This window comes from Lacerta agilis, chromosome 15 (assembly GCF_009819535.1).
Source record: "Lacerta agilis isolate rLacAgi1 chromosome 15, rLacAgi1.pri, whole genome shotgun sequence".
Lineage (NCBI taxonomy): Eukaryota > Metazoa > Chordata > Lepidosauria > Squamata > Lacertidae > Lacerta > Lacerta agilis.
The window spans coordinates 12,979,536-13,006,721 of NC_046326.1; the positions used below are offsets into that span (position 1 = coordinate 12,979,536).

Here is a 27,186-nt window from a genome sequence, read left to right on the forward strand (position 1 = left end):
CGCTGCCTAAGCTTGGAACTTGATTCCAAAGGATTAATGGCTTGTGTGCTGGAACAGGTGAACAGTTTCCAAATACTCTGCTGATTATTATCTGTCTGGGTGATAAATTATGCTTGAAGTACAACCAAGCCCTTAGATACAAGAGCTGATAAGCAGCTTATAAGCGTGGGAACCTAGATTCAGGGGCAGACAATCGGCTTACAACTTTTACATGCATTTGAGCATACATGTAACAGCACAGAGATAATGGATGGCAAAGAGACAGAAACTCCATTCACTTGCCTTTCCATGAGGTGGAGCTCCAATCTGCTATCAGGAGTTTTCTTGGAGGGCAGCTGCAGCTTTGCAAGTGAGCCTTAACTGGCAAGAGTGGAATATTGGGGAAAGGCCTACCGGTAATTCACAACCATCACTCACGTTCCCCTTTTGGACCTGAAGCATTTGTTATTTCTTTGCAATCACTTCCTGGTTACTTTCTTGGCAAAAGCAAGGAGAAGTTCTGTTCTGGTATAAGAACAGAGTTTTAGATTGTACCAAGGACCTATCTTTTCCAGCATCCAGTTTCTCACAGTGGCAAACCAGAGACCTCCAGGAAGCCCACAGAGCACGAAAGCAACAGCCCTTCCCTTCTGTTGTGCCACTGCTGGCAAGTAGTATTCAGTGATATACTGCCACTAAACCTGGAGGGTCTATCAAGCCATCATGATTAATAGCCATTGAAAGACTTCTCTTCCTCCATGAGTTTGTCTGATTCCCTTTGAAAGTCATCTAAGCCAGTGGACAATCACCACATCTTACGAGACTGCATTCTATAAGTTCATGCTGTGCTCTGCATCTCCCTGCGATCCTGTTGACTTTTTCCAATTGCAATCCTTTCTCTACTTCTCTAATGGTATTAGCGGTAGCCTTTTTGCTTATAGGCAAGAGATTGCTTGGCGTGGCTTCTCTGCACTGTTTTGATATGGGGCTATTTGTTTTGTTTTTGCTATTAGCTGAATCTGTGTCTTGAGTGTGCTTTCCATGGCTTCCGTTTTAATCTGAACCCGACGGTGTGTAGCTGTGGAAATTAAAATGCCTTGTGATTTATCCAGGGTTGACTTGAATGAGTTTGATGGTTTCATAAACTGAGAATATTAGCTGTGTTTCATTAAGCACAAAACAACCTCTTGGCATCTATTAAATCATGCTGCATGTTTCTTACTGTGCAGAGGTTGGAGCAAATGAGAGTGGAAAAGGCAGGGTGCTAAATCCCATGCCATTAACAAGTAATTAGATATCACAGTATGTGAGGGGAGGTGTATACAGACTCCTAGGCACCTCAGCTTTTCTTCACGTAGGCTCAAGATCCTAGTCTTCATTGATGGAAGGCAAAGTTTGAAAAAGGGTAGCAACTATCTGTTAAAGACTTAAACTTGGAGGGCTCTGTTGGCATATTAGGTGAGCAGGACAGCCCTCTCTTTCCACATAATCCATAGGAAGAAAATGGGAAGGTGTCTTATTCGGAGTCAAAGCATTTGGCTATCAAGCTCAGGACTTTATACACTGACAGGCAGCCTCTCGCCAGGGTTTCAGACAGGAGTTCCTCCTAGTCCTGCATGAAGATGCTGTGGATTGAACCTGGGACATTCTGCATATAAAACAGATGCTCTGTCACTGAGCTATGGCCCTTCCCCATCCCTCAAGTGAATTTTCCCTGCTTTAGCATTTCCCACTGCATTGCTCTGTTCTTCCCTTCCTTTCCTTTGTTGCCAAGAAACATTCCAAATTGGCTTAGAATTATACAGCCACTTCGCTTAACCTCAGCAAGTCTCTGTCTGAACAGAGCCAGTACAAGAGACCACCTGGCATTATCAGGTGTGCTGCTCTGATTTCTGTAGAAGAAATGTGAATATAAATTTATTTATTTATTGTTTAAAATGTTTCTAACCCACCATTCATCTTTGCAAATACTTGGGCAGGGTACAATACATAACATATAAACAAAGCATTCATTAAAATTAAAATTACAATAAATAAATAAATAAATAAATATCAAGCTGCACACCAGAATAAATGGAATGAACCAAAGAGAAAAAGCACTCAGCTGCACTTCCTGGGCCCTGAAATCTCCAGATTATTTTGCAGACTCTAGCAAACACTTTCAGGCTCCTCTGGCACATTTGCTGTTTTGCAATTTTGGGAAATTGGGAGGGTCACTCACCCAGAGGTTTGCTCCCCCTTCTACTTCACCCTAGCTAATTAGCAGCAGCTATGATGAAGGGTGCTGACATTTGCCCTGACCCTCTCTTTTTGCTAGTAGAGGCTGCCAGTTTCCTACTGGGAATTTTCAGTGTCTGGACTGGTAGCAAGCAGCCTCCAGTCATGATAGTTCAGTTTTTTGCTCTAGCAATCCTCAGGGATACTCAGAAATACATTCATTAGCAACAAGCTTGGTCTGCAGGTTAACTGATAGCTAGAGATGAAATGAATGCATTTCTGCATTGAAATGGAAGCAGTTATGGGGCTTCCATGTTCCCGGTGCTGTCGTGACCTGCGAGCAGCAGCTGAATGAGCATTCCAGTGCATGCAAAAAGGCACATTCTTTGTGGTTTATTAGTGTAGCAAACGGAATCAGATGTGTAAGAATAGTCACCCAACTGACTGGTCAGAAGCGTTGGCAGCTGGTTCCAAGCAATGAAGGAACATGTGCAGAGACGGAAAGCAGAAATGGAACAAAGGAGGATTGCAAGAAACTGTGATACCGGAAAGGAAAGAATTGACTTTTTTTTTAACTTCACAGAGGAGAGGATCTTTATCTGTTGTGAGGCAGACATTTAACCAGCATAGAAGAAATCTCGCCCAAGCAACAGTTTCTACCTTGTGTTGACCTCCCTCTAGGTACAAGGCTGCATAGGGTACACAGCGTGTAACAGTTTAAGTTCAGAGGAATGAATGAAAGGAATTGGGATTGCACTGTAACCAGTTTCATTTGGAGTTGGGTCACTTGGCACCATGGGCACAGGGTTGGGGGTGGGAGAGATGAAATCGAGAGGGAGGCATAATGCCAGCCTTCAGGTATCTGAAGAGACGTCACACAAAAGATGGAGAAGATTTGTTCTCTTCTGCTGGGAGGCCAGGACTAGAACCAACAAGTGAGAACTGCAGGGAAGCAGATTTCAGCTAAATATCAGGAGATACTTTCCTAGTAGTGCAATCTGGTTTGACAGTGGAGCAGACTGGCTCAGGAAGAGGTGACTTTAAGGTTCTGGATGTATTTAAAGAAAGGCTGGCTGGGCCTCTGTCAGGGAAGCTGTAGTTGCTTTCTGCACTAAAGCTTTATGTATATATTCATGTAATCAAAAAATTACACTGCTTGATTGAAAAACCATAACAACAATTCAAAGCAGTTTACCAGAGAGAGAGAGAGAGAGAGAGAGAGAGAGAGAGATCCCAAGCAGGTGGTTGGGTAGATCAGGGTTTTCCAAACTTGGGACTCTGGCTATTTTTGGACTACAACTCCCATCATCCGTAGCATGCAGCACTAGTCATCAGGGATGATGGGAATTGTAGTCCAAAAACAGCTGGAGACCCAAGTTTGGGAAACCCTGGATTGGATGATCCCTGAAGGTAATTACCAGTTCTGTGATTTTATGGCTAAGGCTTCCATTGTAATTATGGCATCTACCTTGGGTAGCCAGGCCCAATCGGGTTTCCTAATCAATGACACAGTTAAAACCACCCAGCCATACAGATCTGCAGCATGGACAAAAGAAATCAGGGTTTTGCCAGATGCCTCATAGCCCATGTGGGAGACGCCAGTCTGAACTGTCTTCCTAGAAATGTTAAACTTCGGCATGACTTCTCACAAATTTCAACTGAAAAATTATTTCACCATTTCCTTCCTGCTATCTGCATCGTCCTTCTTGCTGAGCTGTCAGAAAGTTTAAAAGGTTATCAACAGATTTTTGCTTATTGGATAAATGCTTGTAATTAACAAGCAAGATCTAATATTGTTCCATACTTAACCCTGAACCTGAGGTCGAAAAACAAGCACCCCATCTGTCATCCATCAGTCAAGAATCTCAGTGTCAAGCAAGATACGTTTCACATATTGAGAGATAGCAAAGAGTTCCATATTGAGGAAACAAAGGATTCCATATTGAAGCCATTTGGAGCATCTTAATATGTTACTAAACCTCCTCTAACAGTGTTATGAATTCGAAGGTGTTGAATAGTATGGCAAATTCTGCATCTCCTTTCCTGAAGGCAGAACTGGCTTTGCGCATCTGGGCTCTCACAGCAACCCAGCTGTGGGGACCACCATGGGCTGAGATGAATTATCCTATTGTATGTATGTCACAAAGTTTGCTCCCCCTCCTCACGAGTAAAAAGAGAACATGTCCAATCTGCTGCTGTGACTTCAGACAGCTTGCTTCTAGTGCACCTGGGTTGGATTTTCACCAAAAGAACGTGACCACATGAATCAAGTCCAAGACAAACAAACAAAAGTGAAGCCTTTGCCAATCCAGGCTGGACATCTGCTTGATGTGTCCATTTCCATGTACTCTTGTGCCATTAGGGATTTGAGTTGGGCTTTGTTTGGACCAACTGTTTTCTCTGAGGGCTGGGTTGTATACATTTTTTATCCATCTTATGTCTGAGAACCTCTCCCTTGGAAGTGGTCCTGTCCTGTATATCCATAATTTGTTGTTGTTCATCTTTGCTCATTGGAAATATAAGAGTCAAACAAATATTCTCCCCAGTTTGTCCCTTCCCACCCATCTTTCACTGGGAACATCTATGCAAACATTTCTAGCAAACTAGCATTTTTTGGCATCTAGGGTAGAGGCAACCTTCCTTTGTCTTCTTTGAATATCACATAGTCCTTGTCATGAGCACAGCTGAGTTGTCATGGGCAGCCAGTTTCCCAACAGGTCTATAGCTGGAAGGTGCCTTTGTTCCTAGGTATGCATGTTGTTGATCTTTCCTTTTGCTAGCTTTACTATCTCTGCTCTGCCTTTTTTTAAAAAAAAGATACCCAAAGTAGCTTGCAGAACCCAAATACCTTATTATAAAAGCATATCAAACCAGCACACCTCAGATCTTTGAATACTTTTGCCCAACCTTTTCATGCAGATTGTCAGTAGCATGGGAGAAATTGCAGAACACTGCAGAATCTTATAAGCCAAAGCCCACAGGTTAGAGCAGCAGTCCCCCCAGCTCTACCTTCTAAGATATGCTATCCAGGAATCATACTAAAACAGTGCTCACCAAACCCAACAAGCCCAGAAGGGATACAGTACCATGATTAACAGGATCAATGGTGTAGAGCAGGGATCAGCAAACTTTTTCAGCAGGGGGCTGGTCCACTGTCCCTCAGACCTTGTGGGGGGCCGGACTATATTTGGGGGGGGGGAAATGAACGAATTCCTATGCCCCACAAATAACCCAGAGATGCGTTTTAAATAAAAGCACACATTCTACTCATGTAAAAACACGCTGATTCCCGGACTGTCCGCAAGCCGGATTTAGAAGGCGATTGGGCCGCATCCAGCCCCCGGGCCTTAGTTTGGGGACCCCTGGTGTAGAGCAGCCTTTCTCAACCAGGTGGCTTCCAGATGTTCTTGGACCACAAGCTCCATTGCCCTGTTCTGGTGGGGCTGATGAGACTTGAAGTCCAAAACAACTGGAGGAAACCAGGGTGAAGAAGTCTGGTGTAGTGTATTACCAGTATGCTGCCCAGCCTCTTAACAGACCAGGTAATAACAGAATGTTGTCCATTTTCTAGCTCCTGAATTGCGAGCCAGATCCATCTTTCAGGGTGGGAGCTCAAACCTGATGGGTGTAGCAGATGGCATGCAAGCAAAGTTTGATAGGTGCTGCTTTGGGGGCTCCACAGTGCTGTTGTTGCTTTGGAAATTGACACCATTTAACTCTGTGCTTGTTTCTGTGCCCTTGTAATACCTGCTCAGTAAACTGATTACTTAAAAGCGATTGCTGTCTCCTTGAGAAGAAACTTTGTAAAGCAGGGGTGGGAAACCTTTTTGTCCAGGTGGGCCAGATCTTTACCTCTCCCCACCCCAAAGGTCCGCTCACCTGTCAGTTATATGATACCAGGTGCCGCTCACCTGTCAGTTATATGATACCAGGTGGTTCACAGGTGGGTGTTCTGTCAAAGCTTGCTCATGGGGTGGGGAGAAGATAGTGATGGCGCAGGATTCAACCCCCCATGTATCAGCTGGTGCACAGGGAGCCCAATCCTACCTTTTGCAGAGCACAAGCGATCCAACTGTGCCTCTACCTACCCCACACCTGATGTCTCTTATGGTGCCAAGTGTGGGGCAGGTGGGCATGGTTTGTGGCCAGATGAGAAGACCTTGTGGGCGAAATTTGGCCTATGGGCTGGAAGTTTGCCACCCCTGCTATGAAGGCTGCCTGGGGTTTCATTTGGCTGTGGCTGATCTCTCTGAACTTCCTTCCATTGACCAGAACTGAATGGTAAGACATCTTTCAGGTTTCACATCCCATTATGCCCTGCTATGATATCCAAAAACCAATTTGTGGTTTTTACACCTGTAGTTCATTGCTTAACTTTATGGCGTATTCAGTCATTTGATAGAACTTGTGGCCTGATGGGAAGCAGGATTAGGTGGCAACCACACCATTAGCTTTTAAGACACCATGCAGACAATTTCTAGAAATTGATCAAGAACACAGAAGAAAGAATGTAGACTACTCTTCTTTGATAGCAATCTTGTATTTACAATTTCAGAGATAAAAACCACTGTGGTTTACCCAGCAACGGAGAAACACCTTCAGAAATATTTGCGTCAGGAACTGTGTCTCATCCAGGAGACTGGGGAGGATTACAAAAAAATTACTCTGCCTTTTATCGAGTCACAGAGCTTCAGCATTCAGGTATGGAATGTAACCACTCATTATAAATCTTTCTCAGTACGGTCCTTGTTTGTGATTCAAGGAGCTGAAAAAGTGGGCACGCCCAAGACCTTGGGGAAAACCCAGTGAAATCATGGGTTTTTCCTACTTTGACACCCCCCACTTTTCAACCCCCCCCCCCAAGTTCTACCACAAGCAATTTATGACTCTTCCTTCAGTTAAGAAAAGATGGGGGAGAGCTCTTGTTCAGAAGCACAAGCCTAAACATCACTTGGGTCAACCTTTAATGAATTGTTTTTAGGGATATGTCACTGACTTTAGCAAGCAGACTTGGTCTGACTCAGGCTTTTCAGACAGGCTTTTAGAGGAATAATTATGAGTACTTAACGAGATTTAGCAGTTGGTTTGGCTTTTTTCTTCTTCTAATGGATGTAATTTCATCCGGCTTCTGGCAATAATAAGTATACAGTAGGTTTTGTTTTGTTTCCTGATATATTTTCCCACTTGGATATGACTTCTGTGCCTTCTGCATTGAGCAAGAGACCATGAGTAGATATTTAGTGCACAATAATTGTGTCTTTTCACAAAGTTTGTATTATTGTCTTTTATTGCCATAATAATATTTTATTTATGCTTTTTATATCCTGCCTTTTGAGTTTTACAGGAATAAGGCAGGTGGCTCTTATGGGATTGCTGATTGCGCAAGGGGGAGCATAATTGTTTCAGAAATGCCACACCGCTATGGCACATGATTGATTGATTGATTGATTAATTAGTTATTATTTGCACAGAGTTTTGGTGAAGAAAGTCACATTTTAGGCTAATTATAATGAGGGTTCTTTGATTTGTCCAGAATCCTAGCCCCTCTTCCATTGTGATTTTTGCTGGCTATTGCTGCCTCCCCAATCTTATGCCGCTTTGTAATTCTAGCCCTGCAAGAATCTTCTAAATACCTTTGCAGAAAAATCTTTTATCATAATGTGCAATTATTGCTTGTTTAATTCAGAGGGTTGAGATACTCCCCCCACTCCGACCTTCTCTCATAGAGATGCTGCATTTTCTTGCACACAAACTTGAGTATTTTATTACTAGGAAAATGTGGAGAGGGGGGGGGAAACATATTTCCCTCTCTCTCACTTACATGCTCCTCATGGCTAAATGCAGCATCACTGTTGTGATATGTTTCTAATTATTTACTGCTGCAAAAGTCTGTAATGGAGTTGGTTTCGCAGTTGCCAAATGTGCTCTCAAACATTGTTTTCCTTATTATTTTTGTTGGGATTTTTTTGCAACTATACTTGTGGCAATTCTTACAGCATTTACTGATGTTAATTCACAGCAGGAAACAGCCTCCCACAGAGAGACGGGCAAGTGCTGACACTGGAAGTGACATCAGGCTGCTCAGACATTGGGCTCTGTGCACCCCCATTCAAGGCCTGTTCCTCACATTACTGTTTTGAGTCCCAGGAACGGAGCAGCCTCCGTGTGTGTTTCTCATTAGGGGGCAGATGCAAAAACACTTCACATACTACAAGTTTAGTTTGGGTGGCCGGTGGTTCGTCGCCAAAAAAACAGGGCGAAAGAGGGCACTGATATGCATAAAATTTCCATGTCCTAATTTATATGTAGAGATGAAGTTCAGAAATAATTACTTTCCTTTAAATATGCAGGTAGGTAAGCAATAGCTTTTATTTGTTTAGCTATAAGCCATGACAACAGAAAGCAAAAAATAATAATAATCAAGAGTTGAGCTTCAAATTTAGCTCTTACTTTCCTGTCTAAGAGGGCAAATAAAGAAACATGCAAAGTATCTTAGTTTTCATTATCAGGCAGCAAAAAAGAAAAAGAAAAAAAGCACTAGGTGTAATTGAGTTCTTCTTGCAAATGAACCCCTGCAAATATTTTCCATGGAGATGTTTTATAAAGTAGGCATTGAGTAAATACACTAGGCCTGCAACTTTTTTGGGGGGGGGGGTGCAGTTACGTTCCAGGGGTAACATCTAAAGCTAAAATTGTATATAGCTGAAAAAAACATTAGTTGCAATGGCAGGTGGGATTGCCAAAGGTTTTTCCCCTAGATGCCTATCCCCTTTCAAATGTTGTTGTTGTTATGCCAAGTGCATAAAGCTGGATGCACACAAGTTAAATGTGTGTAAGTCGTGGGCCTACTGTATATCGAACAATATTTTTACATAAAGTGCTGTTCCTTCCGTATCACAGCCATTTAAATGGAAATAAAGTAGCACCTGCCACTATAGTGGGAAGCAAGACTGTGACAAAGTGACCCGTACACCTGCCTAGTCTGTGGTCCAGGCGCTAGTTGTTGACAGACCAAAGTCCCACCTCTCCCTTCTTGGAATCCTCTCTCTTTAAACCAGCCTCCTGCAATTCCCCTTCTGACTCAAGAGTCCTCAGTTTCATCCCAGGGTTATGACTGGCGCAAAGCCCCTGGTCATTACTGTTTTATTTCACAAACAATCTCTTATTCCTCCCCACACACTGCACTTAAGTAGTTCTCTTGCAGCAAAGTCAATTTCAGGGATAATCCCTTTCCAAACTCTTGCACAGGAGTGCTGCAACTGTGCTTCAGAAACACGCTGTCTTAAGAATCTATTCAGTGTGGGGGTTCTGCTTTCAGAGACGGCAGATACATAACCCTTTGGAGGAAGGCAAATACATCCTCCCCACTAATTCAGCTGTCCAAGATGCCAATGATGGCACATGAAGAGAGTAATTCCCTCTTGCCCCTTAGCTATCGACCAAGGTCCTGACACATGACATTTGATTGTTTTGTGGATAATTAACCTCAAATTTTATTAGCTTTGAAATCGTTTGGCTCTTTCGTGAATCCAAATGCAGTTTTTATACCTGTAATGAGGTTTCCACAAGCAAGAGAGCAAAACTATCTAGCATTCGTCTATCTATCTATCTATCTATCTATCTAATAACTATATAAATAGCCTGGGATTGAGAGATGCATTATTTGATGTTGACAATTTATCATGCTTGGTTGTGTCGTTCGTCCCCCCCCCCCCCGTGTTTCTTTTTCCCTTAGTGGGTATACAACATCCTGGAGAAGAAGGCTGAGGCTGATCGAATAATCTACGAAAACCCGGATCCTGCCCATGGGTTTGTTCTCATACCAGATTTTAAGTGGGATCAAAAGCAGGTTAGTTAAGATTTTTCTTTATTCTTTGAAGGGACAGCTGCTGTCTTTAATTGTGGGGGGAAGATAACATTCTAGAATATGGATATTTTCACTTTACAGCTACACCTTGAAAGGAAACCTAAGCAGAGCCTTGCAGGATCAGGCTAGAAGCCCATCTAGTCCAGTATCCTGTTTTCACAGTGGCCAAACAGATGCCTATGTGAAGCCTGTAAACAGGTTATCTGGTTCTTTTAACGAAAAGGACAGAACAGCTCTTTGCTTTTATAATCCCTTTAAGATAGGGTGCTTCAGGATACAGTAGGTAGAGGGGATTTCAACAATGAGAAACGGACTTGTGGGGTCTGCTTTTCCTTGATAGGAGAACAGGGATCCTAGGAATTCAACAAGTCTTCCTACTGATGATCTGTGCAATGTTGGAGGACATACGGTTTTGCATTCATTGTGCTTACCCCACCCTTCAATCTCTTGAGGACATTACACGAGTCCTGACTTGGAGCTCTACTCCCTTTCCCCCTGCTCTTTTGGAACAATGCTTTGCCATCTGTAGAATGAGACTTCTGAAAATGCCTGTTTACAGCTGCCTGATTAATTGCGAAAAAACCTTCTTTATATAGAGCAGCATGCAGTACCAGATATGCTGCATTTTCTGTTTGTCATGTAATGTATCCAACTTCCAGTTTGAAAAAAAAGAAAGAAATTTGACTGTTACTAGGTTTGGGAAGTGGTCATCAGTATAGATGCCCATTTAAGCTCCCTATAGTAAAAATGAAAACATTGACAAAGGCTAGAAATTTGACATTTTGGCATTCTTAGGATCCTGACAGATCCAGCAGAAGTATATTTTTTATTTCATCTCATACAATTTCTGTTAACGTTTGACTTGCCAGAGCCTCATTTTCATAATCTGCAAGCTTGGATTTGCAGCAATAATTTTAATTGACCAAATTAATCATTCCATTCCTGATAATGCCTGAGAGCTTTTCACTCTGCCTTAAGGTATTATATAAAAGGTGCCCTATAAACAGCTGTCCCACTGGAAAAAAAGGTTGCCTATTTCTCAAATGCAAGTGATGAAAAAGCATAGCTGGGTCTTCCCCTTACATTTCTTGATCAGAGAAGTTCACCGTGATGACCAATCGGCACCGTTGCACTCTGAACAAACAAGAAGTGATAAGCTTGGGTCCTTTATATCATAGAGATCATCTCCTTTTTGCTCCTTCTCCATCAAAATCATTTTGGTCTGCTGAGAGATTTTTTTTTTTTTTGCTAACATTGGCCTCCAGACAGTGATTGCACCTCATCTTTGAATTTTCCTGCCTCGAACCATTATTTTTACACACACCTGCTGCTGCTTTTTAAATTGGTTTTGAAAGGCTTGTGAGTAGCAAGAGACACAGGGAGATTGTTACCTGTATTTTTGGTTCACAATTTTAATTTGTTCTAAATGTGCATTTTATAATGAGTGCTACCTGCCTGAGCAGAACAGAAATTCCTTTCTCTCCTCCTCCACCCCCTTTCTACTTTCTAAACACTGGAGACTAGATTTCCACAATCATCAGAATGAAAATGTTTTACTTCTGGGGAACCAAAACACCATACATCCAAAACGGCATTAAGTAATAACCTTTTTTCCAACATGGTGCTGAGATTGTGCCACTAATTCTTAACTACTTTCTTGCTGGATCGTGTCAACCTAATGGGCATTGCAGGTTAAGCACTGGAAAAGAGGCTGGCCCAAAAGAAACCAGTCACTGTGGCCTTAGTCTGGCAAAGTGCTGTCAGCTGCACGTGGAAAGATCCACATGGAAAGCTTCCAGGGGTTTCAGGAGGTGTCAGGGGATCCTCCGGAGGCTGCGGAGAGCAGGCTGAGGTGGAGGGAGGGACCCCTGATGTTGAAAGTACCCAGCACCGCCAGAGAAGCCCTGAGACTTCCTGTGGGAATGATAGGCAGGGAGGGAGTTCTGTGGCGGAAGGTCGGTCAGATGTTGCAGGGTCCCAACACCAACTCAGCAGTTCAGGGACGGAGGGGGAATTGGTAGTTCCCCAATTACGTAGGGGGCTCAAACGGAAAGAGGAAAGGAGGAGATGGGGGGTCCCCAGGTTGTTTTGTTGGAGGTGCTCCTGCAAAGCGCCACTTCCGGAATCTGAGAGTGACTAAGACAGTCATCGAATTTGAGCTCTGACTTGTACATATCTGTATAATAAACGGATGTAAATATGCCGATCCTGAGTCATTGCCTTTTACTCGTGAAGAGCACCACTGGACCCTTACAGGAGGCCACTGTGTTTGATGCTGACTTCTCCCAGCCCTTGCCTTTTTTAAAATTGGCCAGGCACTAGGGGAAAATGAACAAAAAACCCTTGTATCGGGTGGTGACTGCTGTCATACCTTATTTACTGGCTACCTCTCCAGCCCTGGCCCCAACATACACTACTTTAGGGCAAGGTTCAGGGACATTGTAGAAAATGAGGATGACAAATTATGCAGCTTCTGGGGAAGGGCTGTAATTCAGTGGTAGAGCAGCTGCCATTGCAAGCAGAAGGTCCCCGGTTCAATGCCCTGCATCTTCAATTTGGACAGGGAGAAACTTCGTTTCTGCAGCCCTGGAGACCCACTACCAGCCTGTGTAGATAATACAGCACTGGACTAAGGGTTTTCAGCACTGCTGCCCATATCCTGGGCTGCCTGCTACCACCTTCCACCCTCCCATCCTTCCCCCGCCCCTCGTAAACTTTGGAGGAAGCTCGTTGGGGAGGCACTGGACAGCTGCTTGCCCAGGAAAGCCTCAAATCCGGTACTGATCATGCAACAAATTGTTGCTGTTGTTAGATTTATTGCACGCCCTTCTCCAGAAGGTCCCAAGGTGGGTGTCAGGGCTGGTTCAGATGCATCTCAGCACGGAGACTCAGAGAGCAGGCAAGTTGATTCTTCATTCAAGGAAACAGAATACAAACAAAGAAAGCTAGGGCAAGATTGGCCCCAGTAAAGCAGTTGCCTGAACTGATGATCTGTGCCTCCTACTTCTCCCTAAATCTCCTACCCATCCCAGTGGTCTTAAACTCCATTGGGGAGGGGCCCTCTCTATTCTCTGTGCTCTTTGCTGTGCTACATGCAAAGCCCTCCGTGCCCTTGGAGACAAGGGAGGATGGGGAGCTGAATACAGTAGGACCGGCATGCTCCTTTGAATCTCTTGCAGCCTCAGCCCCCCACATCATTTTCAGCTGCCTGTCTTGCATCTGCAGTGCTTTCTGCCTCTCCTTCCTCTCTCATTCAAGCCTGCTGCTTGCCTGTTGCCCCCTCCTTCCTCCTCTGACCTGTCCTCAGTGTCGCACCACCACTTCCCTGGCCCAGAGCCTTTCCCTTCTGAGACTTCCCCGCCACTCCTCATTGTCCAGCCAGTCCCTGACATCAGCTCACGACACAACAATTTAAAACACAACATTTGAGACAGTTTAAAATGAATTGCATTCATAAATAGAGTGGCTCCTGAAAACATATTTATCAAGTGTCAAAAGGCCAGGGTAAAGAGGTGCGCCTTCAGTGTACAATGAAATTCGTATAATGAAGGTGCCAGATACAGCTCTGCGGGGACCAAAACTTAGGACTGCCACAGAGAATGGCCTCTCCTGGGCAAGCACACCACAAGCTTCTGAGTGGGGTGGAACTACCAAGAGGGCTCCCCCATTGCTGATCTTAGCACCAGGAGGGTCTGTAGGGAAGGACACGGTCTCTAAGTCATTTGGGGTTTAAAACTCTAGCATGAGCACCTCAAATTGGGGCTGGAAACAAACTGGTGACCAATGTAACTGCTTTGAAACAGAGGTTATGTGACTTCCAAGTGGAACCCCAACCAGTAACCTGGATGATGCCTTTTGGACCAGTTGAAGTTTCCAAGTCGTCTTCAAAGGGCAGCCTGTCCTGGCTTCCAGTTGCTGAAGAACAAGAATGCTTTCAAAAGGCTTCCATGTTTAGATTGCTGCAATGCATGTGCAAATCGCTGGCATGCAGCACTTCAGGCAATGCACATAATTAATCCTACCTACAGCTGCAACAAAGGCAGGTGATCCAAATCTCAAAGCTTTAGATGTTGATCCAACACTGGCACACCCTCTTGGTATCCTATATATAAGAATGGGGCAGACTCGACATAGTGCAGCAACAGCAAGCATTTCTGCAGTCTCCTTCTATGCCTAGTAGACAGAGCCATCTGTTCTCGCCACCTTTGGAGCTTCCTGGATCTAAGTAATGGGGAAGTTGTCTCTTCCCTAGGGGGGAGATGGTGCCAGCAGAATATCCCCATAGATGCAGGGCTACAACCAGTGTCTAATGCCACCAGGGTAGTTGGCTCGACAGGCACCTTGGAAGTGTCAGAGAGAGACTTTGACAGCTGAGGAGGAGGCGGGATGAGGCAAGAGAGCAGGTTGAAGGACATACATCCTGGATATTTACAGTCAGGCTTCCACATCGCACTGGAGCCCTTCCCTGGATGCTTGGCAAACCCTCCACCTGCATCCTCCTGACATGAACAGCCCATGGCGCAGCCCCACATAGAGCACATTGCAGTCAATCTCTTTATTACAGTCAGTGATCAGTATTCAGAACGCATTGCAGTAATCCAGTCTGGGAGTTACTAGTGCATGGAGTACATGGCCAAGTCATTTTTCTCCGAAAGGGGCAGGAGCTGATGAATCATCTGGAGCTGGGGAAAAGGCGCTCCTGGCTCCCATGGTTTTCTGAGCTTCCAGTTGACAGGGGAGGATCCAGAAGAATTTCAAAAGCAATCCTAATACAGTAGGGTTTCGAAACATACTCCACTGGGGAGTTTTCCCCGGGGTGGGTGGGGGGCGTAATTGGGAAAGGCAGGGGACTTTATTGCAGGCCTATAATTATTGGAGGGCAGCAATAAGTGTGTGTGTGTGTGTGTGTGTGTGTGTGTGTGTGTGTGTGTGCCTTGACAGGCTGAAATTCTTCAGAGGACCTGTGACCTCAATAAAAGAAGAGCAACCTTGGAGCTGATGTTATTCGAACTGTCAAGCAATCTCTACAAGCTGTTTTTACAGGAGCTGCTTGCTAAACAAAGCAACAGATGTTGCTGGGTAGAATTAAAAGACGTCTCGTCCAGTCCGTGTGTTGAGGTGGGATCCCAGGGGATTAGTCCACGTCAATCAAATTAATAGTTGTACTACAGAAAAAAGAGATTTATTCCATCCAGGGGCCTGAAGGGCAACCAAAGCGGCCAGTTCTGCCATGGCAGGATGCAGGCGGCCCATGGTCCAATGTCCAAGCCATGCCATTAGTGTGTGGGCTTGGGCCAACAGCAGATCCTGAAGCTAAAACAGGAAGGATGTGTGGCGGAGATTCAGTTGGAGTACTTACTGAACTCTGCCCACAGTAAGGAACATCTTGTGCTCAGGGATGTGTGCACTTTGTGCTAAGAAAAAGAAAACCAGCAGCATTCTGTACCAGGAAAAGATCAGTTCTGTGACTTGTATAAATTATGGTCAGTCACCCCAGGTACAGCCTATGGAATGCTGTTCTCAGTTAAGGTCACCTGATGCCTTCTTTGCAATCTTTGACGCCAGACAAAGAGGTTACTTTTCTTTCTTTCTTTTCCCTGGATCTTTTTAGTAATATTTAGCAGTTTTATTAGTTTTAAACACTGGCACAGTTTTTAAGGTTGAAGTTAACATCTCCTAATTTTTGATGGTTGTAATGTTGCCATAGGGCTTGCTACCTTTAACTAGAGGGACTGGCGTAGGCAGTGCACAAATCTAATGAGACAATGATATAGGAGGAGGCCGAAGCCCCACCATGAAACACTGAAAATCCATTTCAGCTACTGATCTGGATTTCAGCAGCCATTGCTCATGCATTGCTGGTTCAGACTACAAGGATGAGCCTTCAAGGAGCTTTGAGCTTGTTCACTCTCTTCCTCTCATCCCCTCATGCACAGACATCGCCTCTCTTCTTTCCTAGTAGACCATCATAGGAGACCATCTCAGGCAGACCGGCGTCAACCATGACTGCCCATTTAAGAAGTCCCCAATCCACCTTTGTAGGAGTGAGCAGCAGCCCAGTCAAGAGATGGGAGGGACAGGGAACAGCAGCTTTCACCTTGGACTAATGAAAAGCCCTTGGATTTAAATAGCCCAGAGGCACCTGTTTTCGGGTGCTGGAGGAGGGATGAGGAGCAGAGCCCCGAGGGTGTCATTTCTTGACACCACTGAAGCTGCAAGGAGGTTTGGGGGCCTCTGATATGAATCTCCCCCTATCACCCCAGTTCTTTTCAGAGAACCCTATCTCCCAAGGAGGGGCTAGCAAGAGACCCACTGAACCAATTGGTCCCTAAATAGTATAGCTCTGGAAAATGGACCATTGGGGTACCACAGATCTCACAAACCAGGGTGATGCTATACACAGAGCTGTCCAGCTTACTAGGACCAGACTGAATTACTGGAATCTACATACAGCTGATTTTACTGGAGAAGACCCCAGCCTGGAGAAAGGTTTGGGGAGAGCTTGCTGTCGCTCTGATCCCTCGGGGGGAAATGGAGCCTGTTTTGCCCAGGGGATGGACTGTGAGATTGGATCTGTACAAAGAGCCTAAACTCAAGAAATAGCTGAAGTTTCTGTACTTTAAGCTATCTTGCTCTTAAGTGGTTCTTCCATTTTGGCCTATTCCCAATAGGGCCCGTGGATCACAGCATCTCCTAGGTGCCCCTTCCCTGTGACTGGCTTACACTTAGCTTGAGGCAAATAGTATAGTTTTGCGTCATATCAGCCAGTGAACTATGGTTTGTGCTTGCCTTGGAAGCCAGGGTTTGATCATAGTTTCCAAACCTGGTTTGTAGAGCGCATGCAAACCATTGTAAGTTAGTTTGAAACGGTGGGCTCTGCTTTCTCAAACCAGGCAAAATGGCTGGTTAGGCAAAACAGTAAATTGTGATTTGTTTCAACTAGGAAGAGAACAAGGGAATCGTCATGCAGTGGGGAAGGGAGAAGGGGAGAGCGTACCAGATTCAGGGCATAATCAGAACTTCCACCGGCAAGGGTTTGTGGAGTGGTGGAAGGAACCAATGCCACAGCCACAGACTCGTCATTCATGGTAGTCGCAGTCACTGTGGCAGCCAGTGGGAGGCCAGCTCAGCTGGAGAGCTGAAGGGAGGACCATCTCCACCCCAGCCCTGTGCAAAGTGGGAATTGGATTGCTCTGTAAGGCTTTTTGAAGGCTTGTTAAGGACCTACCAGGGTGAAATAAACAGCATTTGCTGTAAACTGCCCCTCTTTGTGGACTCAATCTGGGCCCAATATATTATTTTATTCTAGCTGGAACTTGACCATTCTGAACTCTGCAAAGAGTCGTCTCTCATACTCCTCAGACTTAGCTGCTGGTTCATTGCTCTCTCAGCATGACTAATTGTTACCCTGATTCCAGTGCAGAGCAGCATGCAGTCAGAGCTCCAGATCTCACCTTGGATTGTTGCCAGTTCCAGACTTGAAAGGGTGAGGGGTATTTTTAGTTGCAAGCGCTTCTAAGAATTCAAGTGCTTGAGCAACAGCTGGAAGTTCCACTTCTCTTTCATGTAAGTTTCTAACACTTTGGATAGAGACCACATTCCTCATTTTTATCTGATTTGTTTTTTTTAAGAAATAACCGAAAGAGCAATTGCATCATTTGGGTGCTTTTAAAACTAGTAATTTTCTTTAGTAGTAGTAGTAGTAGTAGTAGTAATAATAATAATAATAATAATAATAATAATAATAATAATAATAATAATAATTTTATTATTCATACCCTGCCGATCTGGCTGAGTTTCCTCAGCCACTCTGGGTGGTTTACAGGTATAAATAACCCCATTTATCCGTTGGGATCAGACCAGTTAACAGGATTTTGTTATCCCATTTGTTATAGGTGGGATGTCATGATTTCACAACTACAGCAATTGGGGGTGGGAGTGGGACTGAGGACAGTGGGGGATCAGAGTGGGGGAACTGGGGACAGTGCCTATGCCCAGGGCCGACTCCTGAAATCCTGGGGAGACCCACAATTGAAAGAAAAGTTCCCAGATCCTGCACACTTTCTGCTGGATCACATTGATGGCCTCAAAGGTAGAAGTCTTCTTTCAGTGCTAGAAGACTTCGGCACCTGAAGTTTGGACTACACGTGGTTTTTGTTTGTTTTTGTGAAACACAGCAAATAACACACACCCCTCGGATAGTTTTCACAGTTAGCTCCCAACCTCCTCAAGCTGCATGAGGCCTTTAGCATTGCACATTATGCCATCTGCTGCCATTACCCCATCTCCTGCCCCCCAGGAAAAGTATTGTGCTCAGAGGGAGGGCAGCCTGTCCCCATCCATCCTCCAGTGAAGGAGCAGAGACTTCAGTGCTTGTTTTCCTCTTCCTTCCTTGTGCCTTTTTTCCTTTTGTATCATGTTTGTTAGATTGTGAACCGCAATCAAGGATTGTAGGAGCACTGTGCAGATATATATTAATATCTCTATAGCACTAATAAATATTTTGTAGTTGTTGTGTTTCAGAATAGCGACAACAACAAAATGTTGCCATGTCATATACTTCTGTTCCTGGTTCAAGCTGCTCTATTCTGTTCTCCCTGGCAGCCCCAGTCCCTGTTTTCCTCCCACCCCTCCCAACAGTCATCTGCATTCTGTGCCTACTGAGCATGCACAATCCTCATGGTGCCATTTTGAGAATATATGCCCCATTTTGAGATTTTTTGTGGGGGGGGGGAGAGGGAGAGGGGGAGAGAAAGTAAAGGATACTCTATCTCAGTTACATTAAAAACTTGGATTTTTCCATTGAATTATTTGGACGGCTCTTTCCCTGGGAATATCCAAAAATAGATTCTTGTGTGTGAGCCAGGAAACTGGATGGTTCTCTTTGCCCTTGTTATATCTATGTGTCTCGTCCTTCCTCCTCCTTTTCTAAAAGTCTTAAATCTGCCCCTGCTCAAAACCCACTGCGAATTATATAGATTAACATTCAGAGTGTGGCCATTGTACATAGAGAAATTCAGAGGTCAGAGCTTATATGTCTACTTGGCTGCACAACAAGTGCTTGAGTGTTTGATTTCTTTACCTGTGTGATGTATACATCCAATTTCTATGGTTTAACTTTCCAGTCATGCTCCTCTGCCTCTGCATTGCCTAATAGTTGCCAGGTGGCTTAGCCATTTGTCTCCTCCAGAAACCTCCCACCTGGTTTACAGGTGTGTGCCCCACCCTTAAGCCCTCTTCTTAAGCCCTCTTCAGGAGTTACTCTGATTTGGGAATTTAACATTTGGGGAAGGGACTACAGAGAAAAGTGGGACAGCTCTTCTCCCACCTAGTCCCATCCCCTTGGTCCTCTGCAAGCTGGAGGGCAGCTATCTACTCGTGGAGACTGCCTGTGTGATATACTGTAGATCACTGGAATGCCTTGTTTCATTTTATTATTACATTTATATCCAATTTTTCCTCCATAGAACTCAATACACACACACACACACACACACACTGACACTCTTCTCAAGCCAGTGTGGTGTAGTGGTTAAGAGCGGTAGTCTTGTAATCTGGGGAACTGGGTTCGCATCTCTGCTCCTCCACATGCAGCTGCTGGGTGACCTTGGGCTTCTTTGAAGTCTCTCAGCCCCACTCACCTCACATAGTGTTTCTTGTGGGGGAGGAAGGGAAAGGAGAATGTTAGCCTGTGATAAAGCGGGATATCAAATCCAAACTCTTCTTCTTATGCCCCTGGGTAGGTACTGTATGGCATAGTCAACAAACCCATTTCATGAGGCTACCTCCAGGCTTTCTGAATAATATATTATTGATTCTGAGACTTGACAGAAAGATTGAGTGGAGGGAGCACAATCCTGCTGAAATTGGAGAAGCTGGAGAGGAAAGCTGAATAAGATAGCTAATGGTTGAGGGTATGGTTTCATTGCCTTCCCCCTTGCTCCATGACTAGCCAAATCAGAATAAGTTATGCCCAATTAACAACTATACACTAGAAAGAACGACATAATTTCCATAATGTGTACAGGTCGCAGGATTTACCTTTCCTGACACAGAATTTCAGATTATCCGGATACAGAGCATCATCTCATTGTATGCTTGCTTAGCCCGGGATTTCCAAGCCTTTCTTTTAATGCTTCCAATTTAAAAGTGGGGAAACATAACCTGAGAGGTAGCCTTCTTCCCAGTGCCACCATATGGGGGTCCAAAGTTAAGTTGGTATTTCAGCCCAGATGTTGGGTCGCCTATTATCTGACATGATGCAAAATGTTTCAACTATATTTTGTGTTGTTGCTGCTGCATGTGATGACGATGCTTTCTTTAATATCAGAAATAGGGGATTTTTCCCATTCCTTTCTGGGGGGGGGGTTGTCACATGCCATGGGGGGGGTCGGGTTGGCAGAGGGAAAAGTAGGCAGAGCAAAAAATGTAAATATGAACTGGTACCTTGATAAGTAGGTTAGCTTCTACACACATTCCAACCAGCCCAAAACACTTGGGGGGGGGGGAGTAGGCTCAGTAAGGGGTGCAGCTTACAGGACAGACCCCCAAAGCAGAGGAAAACAGTTTTTTTTTAAATACCTGGTAAAATTCAATAAAAGGTCATAAAACCATGCAAGATATCAAAATTGCAACAGAGGGGGATGAGGTGGAAGCATTTCCAAGCTAAGTGATTGAAGAATGCTCTCACCAGACAATGAAAAATGCTAAGAAAGCTTACCCCAGCTAGGCAAATTACATGTGCTGTCAGCACCACCTCACTCTAATTATTGTAACTGGTTTTCTTGTAGCAAGTTTTGTGCACCTTGAGTGGGCCACGGTGATGTGCAGCATTCCTTTGGAAGTTAAACAACTTTTATATCCAGATGTTTTAACATTCATTCCTGAACGTGTTCAGGGAAATGCTGGAAGTCTTGCCAAAATATGCTCTTAAGAAACGTTTCTGACAAAGTTGACATTGTCAAACGATCCATTCATTATTGAGAAGAGTTATTTAGAGTGCCCTAGTGATTGGAGCCCATCCCAGAGTATCAGTAATGCAATCTCAGAAGATATCAAATGTTTCACTTTCCGCATTTGCTCTCTCAGAGTGTTGGAGATCTTGCTGGAAAATACCTGGGGAACAAGCTCTGCCTTTATTGTCCAGGAAAGCACTGCTACCCAGGAAAAGGGATGTTCGCTCGTGCCACCTGCCGCAACTCACACAACCTCAAAGATGCCTCTCCAACTTTTATTGCAAATGCCACAAAGAGACACCTCCACAATCCGCCAAGGCCTGTTTAGCACAAACAGCAGATCCTATGGTAAAACTGCTATGGTATTACAGAATTAAGTGCACATCCATTAAAAAATAAAACATAATGGTAGTAATTCAGCATGGCACTTCTTTTATTTCTGCTTGCCAGACAGAACAATCCTTCCCTTTTCCCTCCATCCACTGTTCTGTGGGTTCTCCTGACCCTCCAGAGCAGATTTGGGGGACAGCAGGGGAAGCCCCATTGCACTAGGAGCTCCTGGGCTGGCTTCTGCTAGCCTGCTGGGTTAGTTAGTGGGTTCTGCCTAAGTTCTATTCAAAATAGACCCATTAAAATTAATGGACCTAAATTAGTCATGTCCGTTAACTTCAGTGTGTCTTTGTATAACTAACATTTGATACAACCCTGTGTTTCTAGAAAACCAGTCTGTCTTCCTAACAAGGTGGTTTCTATTATTGCTGTTGCTGCTGCTGCTGTGAGTGTTTAATGTATGTCTACATGCACACACTTATCCATGCATTCAACAGCCAACCATCACCCATTGGGAGCCGCTGTCTTAGCAGTCATTGACCCTGCCTTCAGGGTGTCTTTATCCCATTCAGGTGAAGGGGAACATGCATGTGCTGCCAAAGAACCCTTTCTTACTAACACTGAGCCTTCAAAGGGGTATGGTCAGCTGGGCCTTCCCTGACACTGAGGCCTTCCTTGGCACCCAGAGTGTTTTCTGGGTAGGCTTGAAAGAGGCATTCTCTTGTAGCCAATAGAATAGGTTACGGCAAAGGTAGCTGTCCAGATTCTTTGGACTGCAACTCCCATCATGCACGGCTATAGGCCATACTGGCTGAGGCTGATGGGAGTTGTATTCCACAACGTCTGGAAGGTATCATATTGGCTACTTCTAGGTGAAAGTGTGTGCTTGGTTGCAGTTGCTGTGTGGTTCCCAATAAACGTGCTCTGTTTTGTAAATGTGTTTTTGGGTACGAAAAGATAGGTGTCCTCTGCCTTGCGTCTTTATTTGGGTGCCTGGAATTCATGATTTGCTTTGGCAGAAGTTAATAATCTTTTCTCAGTGTATCTAAGCTCTGCCGTCTATTCTGTCTCTACAGGTAGACGATTTATACTTAATTGCTATCTGCCACTGCCGGGGAATCAAGTCACTCAGGGATCTTACTGCTGAGCACCTGCCTTTGCTGAGGAACATCTCACGGGAAGGGAAGGTGAGCCTCCTCATCTCTTTATAATTGACCCCCCCTCCTTTTCTGGTTCTGTGTTAGCAGAGCTCACACCAGCTTCCTCGTTTGTTGTTGACTATCTGCTTTCTTTCTTTCTTTCTCTCACACACCTTTGCATTTGTATACGAAATAAACAGGCAGTTGTGGCAATCCAGGTGCCATTCCTCAAGGCCACATTTTAGTCACAGGGTGTCTCCCGACTCTCCCCCATCCCCCATTACCAGCTCTGTTTCATTGCAGGGAACTGCAATCTCTGCTCCCCCAAATTAATGGATAATAGAGTTGCCAACTGATGAAGGAGATGAAAGAGGGGGAACCCTAGCCTGCTACTGTGCATTTAACAGTGGCCTGATGTAGAAATAAAAAAAGCAGGAAGAAACAGTATTTTGTGGCATGGAGCTCACAGCTGTAGATCAAACTGCTGTTAAACAGAGAGCTGCAGCTGAAGCTGGCCACCTTGGTGGCAATTAAGCTGATAGTGTCGTGGTGACGAAGTCCTGCTTTCCACACATCATTAGTATGATACTGGACCCCCACTACAGCTTGAAAAAATGTTTTTATTATGCTGCTTTTAAAGGCCATGTAAGTCACCACTGTACTGCTTGAGCACACAGGGGTACTCAAGAAGAAGAAGAATTCATGTAGACCAGGTGTGGGGAACCATTTCCCTTCCAGATGTTGCTGAACTACAACTCCCATCAGCCCCAGCAAGTAGACCCAATGGCCATGAATGGTGGGAGTTGTAGTTTAGCAACATTCGGAGGACCAAAGTTTTCCCCTACCTGATTGGCTCCAAATGCAGAGATGAACAGCAAGAGTGCCTGCCTGCCCTCAGAGGAGGTTCCCCACTGCAGCCCTAGGTAGGTTGCAATTATGATTCCAGAGCCATGACGGGAAACCACCTCTGAAGATGAGCAGGTGGTGTTGTGTCTCCATTGTAGGACCAAATGAATGATCTAATTGCATGCAACATAAGTAATCACAAACACACAGGTAGTGAATACCTGCATGCTAGTTGGGGAAGGGCCCAACTCAGTGGTAGAGCACTTTCTTTGAATGCAGGAGATCCAAGATTCAATCTCTAGATAAGGATGAGAGAGGCCTTTGCCTGATACTCTGGAGAGCCGCTTCCAGTTCGTGTAGACAGTATTGAGCTTAGATGGACCAATAAAACCTGACTTGGTACAGCACAGCTTTCTTCATTACATCTTCTCTCTACCCTTCACAACAGTGCCAGCCTTCAACTTTTCTTTAAGGTTTTGTTTTTGAAGGACTATTTGTTTCTCCCTCTTTGGGGCTAGAAAGCATATCTTAACCACCACCCACATTTGAGGGACCAAAAGTTGTGAAAAGGATTATAGCCAATCCCCATCCCCCAGCATACATGTGTGATGTGCACATCAACTTTACTGGCACCAGAAGTAAGAGGAAATTTGGGGGTTGGGGGGTGGTATCCGAAAGGCCCTCTGTTCCTCTTTAGCTGCTTACTCATTTCCTGTGAATTTTTTTGAGGCATTTGCCCATGTCAGCATCTCAGCTGGCAATCCTGAAGAATTCATGCTTACTCTTCACAATTTATTTTGAATATTTCAGACCCAGCAGTTTCTACACCATGGTATGGATCTACCGCTTCTCCTGCCTATGGTCCGCCCTCCCCCCTCTGCCGCCTCCCCATTTCTTTTCCCTCTGCCACCACTTCTTAGTCTTCTGGGGACAATTATTTTTCCCTAGTGATGAATTGCCTGCTGCCAGACAAAACCGACAAAATGAAATGTGTCTCTCTGGGGCCAGATGTTGCACAGAACTTTTCAGAGTTGAGTGGCACCATGCCAAACAGCTGGCACCCACATGAAAATTCTGGAGGAATTAGCTTAAAGGCTGGGAGAGACCGCAGTCCTGTGCACATTGAACTCAGGAGCTCTGAGGCTTGTATTGAAGGAAACGTGGATATAGAACTGAGCTGCATAGATCAGCTTTGCAAAAACCACCCCTTCACTGCCCACCTAGTGTGTAGGGTGGGCAAGTGAAAAGCAGGACAGAGCTCCTGCCCCTTTAATTTAAATTCTCTCTTGCACACAACTATTAAAGGTGCAGGAGACCCGCCCTCTTTTTCATCCAGCTTTCATCTGTGCTTTGGAAATGACACGTGCATCACTTAATCGCTTCAGAAACCAGAGGGTTTTCCTAGCTAATGGTGTATTTTAGCAGCATATCATTGATAAGGTCTTCTGGTTATTTCCATGAATATAGAAGATGTTCAACAAGGGTTGGTAGGTACATTGTGCTCTTCTGAAACAATCAGGCACAAGTATGTGTCCCCCTTGGCCTGTGCGGTCAGCTGACAGTGCTCAGGCTGGAACAGAAGGGTCCACTGAGGGGCTACAGCACTGGTGGTGCAGGAGGCAAGGAGCTGAAGATGGTTTACTGGAGACCCTGATTGAGACCTGCTTCCTCGTTCAGAACCAAAGTACCAATGAAATCCCATGGATTCAGGCACATAGCTAAACAGGAAGACGGAATAAGATAAGTTTTTTCCACTTGCAGCCGTACTACTTTCAATGTCTACCTGCCCTAGGTTGCATTTGTGGACTTGTTTCTAAAATACTTTGAAGTGATCTGTGTGAACAAAAATGGAAGCTTTAATGTGTATCCATCCCCTTCTTGTCCTGTGTACAAGTGGGAAAACCTCTCTAATTTCTTCTTCCTGCTTAGCTTCCTGTTCAGCCAGTAGTAGGGGCGCACAGCTGAAAATTGTATGAGCTTTTCACTTGTCTTTTAAATATTCTATCCCGTGTGGGAGAGGCTGCCTTTGTATAAACGACAGGTAGCAACTTGGAACCAGTGCAACTTTATTCCATTTTTCACATTTTTTCGCCATCACCTATGACTGGGTCCTAACAATGGCTAAATTGTTGATTTGGGTGTTAGTGGAGTTAAACAGAGCCAGATCAATCTGTTTCTGCTTCCTGCCATGAAATCCAACAAGCCGTCGGGCTTCCTTCATGCCAACATCTTTGCTTCTCCTAGCCACATCCAGATCCACTCTGGGTTCCTTGGAACCTCGCTTACGTAGTTTCGGCGTATAATTTTTTTTCTTTTTAGGACAATGTTGGTTTGTGCTTCCCCCAAGGGTCCTCACTGGCTCCAGAGAAATAACAAACATCACTGAGAGACCCAGGGGAGGAGGCAAGGGTAGGGATCCAACTAAATCTGAAGACAGACCTCTGGCAGTAATCCACAGGGTCAGAGAATCTTGGAACAGAGCAGCATAGGGCAGCCTCTTGAGTGTTCTGCGAAGCTAAATTGGACAGAGATGTGGAGCTTGAAAGTGGGAAAAGGCTGGACACAGTGGGTTCAGAGAAATGCCCCGTTACAGGAAAGCAACTTCCTGATGGGTTTGGGTTCTGACATAGAAGGCGATCTTGTTGAGGACAACGCTGGGTGCAAACGACAACTGTGTTAAATCAAGCACAGCGTTGTTACAGCCGTATCAACAGAACTTTCCCACCGTACAGTGGTAGCTTGGACACAAGAGTCCTCGGAACAATCTGAGCTCCCAGCCAGCAGACTGAGGTGCCCCAGGCTTAATACAATTTCTGGGAAAAGGTGCCTGCTAGATTATAATTTTCCTAGAGTTAATTAATATCTGAACAAGGGCATGGACGTACTTACTTACATGAGATGTGGCAAACATTCTGGGGACTAATTCTGGGGACACTCCATTATGCATATTCACTGAGACAGGAAAATACCCTCCTCCCACAAATACTTAGCTTGAGCTATCCTGATTTCATCAGTTGTTTTTTTTAAAAACTATCATTGTTCAGGGGAAAGCCAAAAAACACACATAGTCTCAGGATGTGAGCAGAGTTCCATCTGAACAAGACTTCTCGCTGTGTGTGCTGGGGTGGAGCTTGGGACCAAAATGCTAAGAGATGCAAGAGCTCTACTTTACAATATTTCTACGCAAAGTTGAAACGTCAACAGGGCAGGTTCCGCATCCCAGAAATAGAGCAACATGATCAGTTTCCTGTAGGTTGTTGTCGTATAGGAAAATCTGCAAGGCAAGTCAGAGAACTGATGTCCCATTCAAGGGATTATCTTTCCTGATAGCAGTTACCCCTAGACTGTCATGCTAGGAGAGGCTTTGTACATAGGAGAGTTCTTCACATAAAAGACAGGCTTCCTTCCAGAGATGTACCTAGCTAAGTAGCAGAGGTGCAAACTCCTCTCTGCCTCCTTCCTTCCCCACAGTCCTTTGTGTGCTGGAGACTTTCAGCCACTCCTTTCCACTTTTACACATAAATTAATCTACGGGGCATAAAGGGTATGTGCCAAACAAATTAATTTTTTATGTAAAAGTGGGAAGTATTGGCTGCAAGCAAGCAGAGGGTTGTAGCATTAAGTCACACCATTACTGTATTTATTCTTCCCCCCCCCCCCCCCGCTATTTCTAGTGATCCCTGTGTGCAGAAAACTGCCTCCTTTACATGTCTGTTCCCATTATCTCACTGTAAAGCCAAGGTTTTATTTATACATCCTTTACATATATAGGTTTTTTCACAGAGTGATGGTTTCATGACACACGAACCCCTCAAAAAAAAGGGGGGGTTACTTTACAGAACACTACATGAAG

The 27,186-nt window shown here is 44.7% G+C and overlaps 1 protein-coding gene across 1 annotated transcript in view; it reads left to right on the forward strand.

Moving 5' to 3' along the window:
• Window positions 1-27,186, forward strand: part of DCPS (decapping enzyme, scavenger) — a 63,335-nt gene that overhangs the window by 33,618 nt on the left and 2,531 nt on the right. Inside the window, exons 3-5 of the mRNA XM_033171666.1 lie at window positions 6,752-6,897; window positions 9,932-10,045; window positions 22,425-22,535. Coding sequence (XP_033027557.1) covers window positions 6,752-6,897; window positions 9,932-10,045; window positions 22,425-22,535 — 371 coding nt within the window. The remainder of the gene's footprint in view (window positions 1-6,751; window positions 6,898-9,931; window positions 10,046-22,424; window positions 22,536-27,186) is intronic.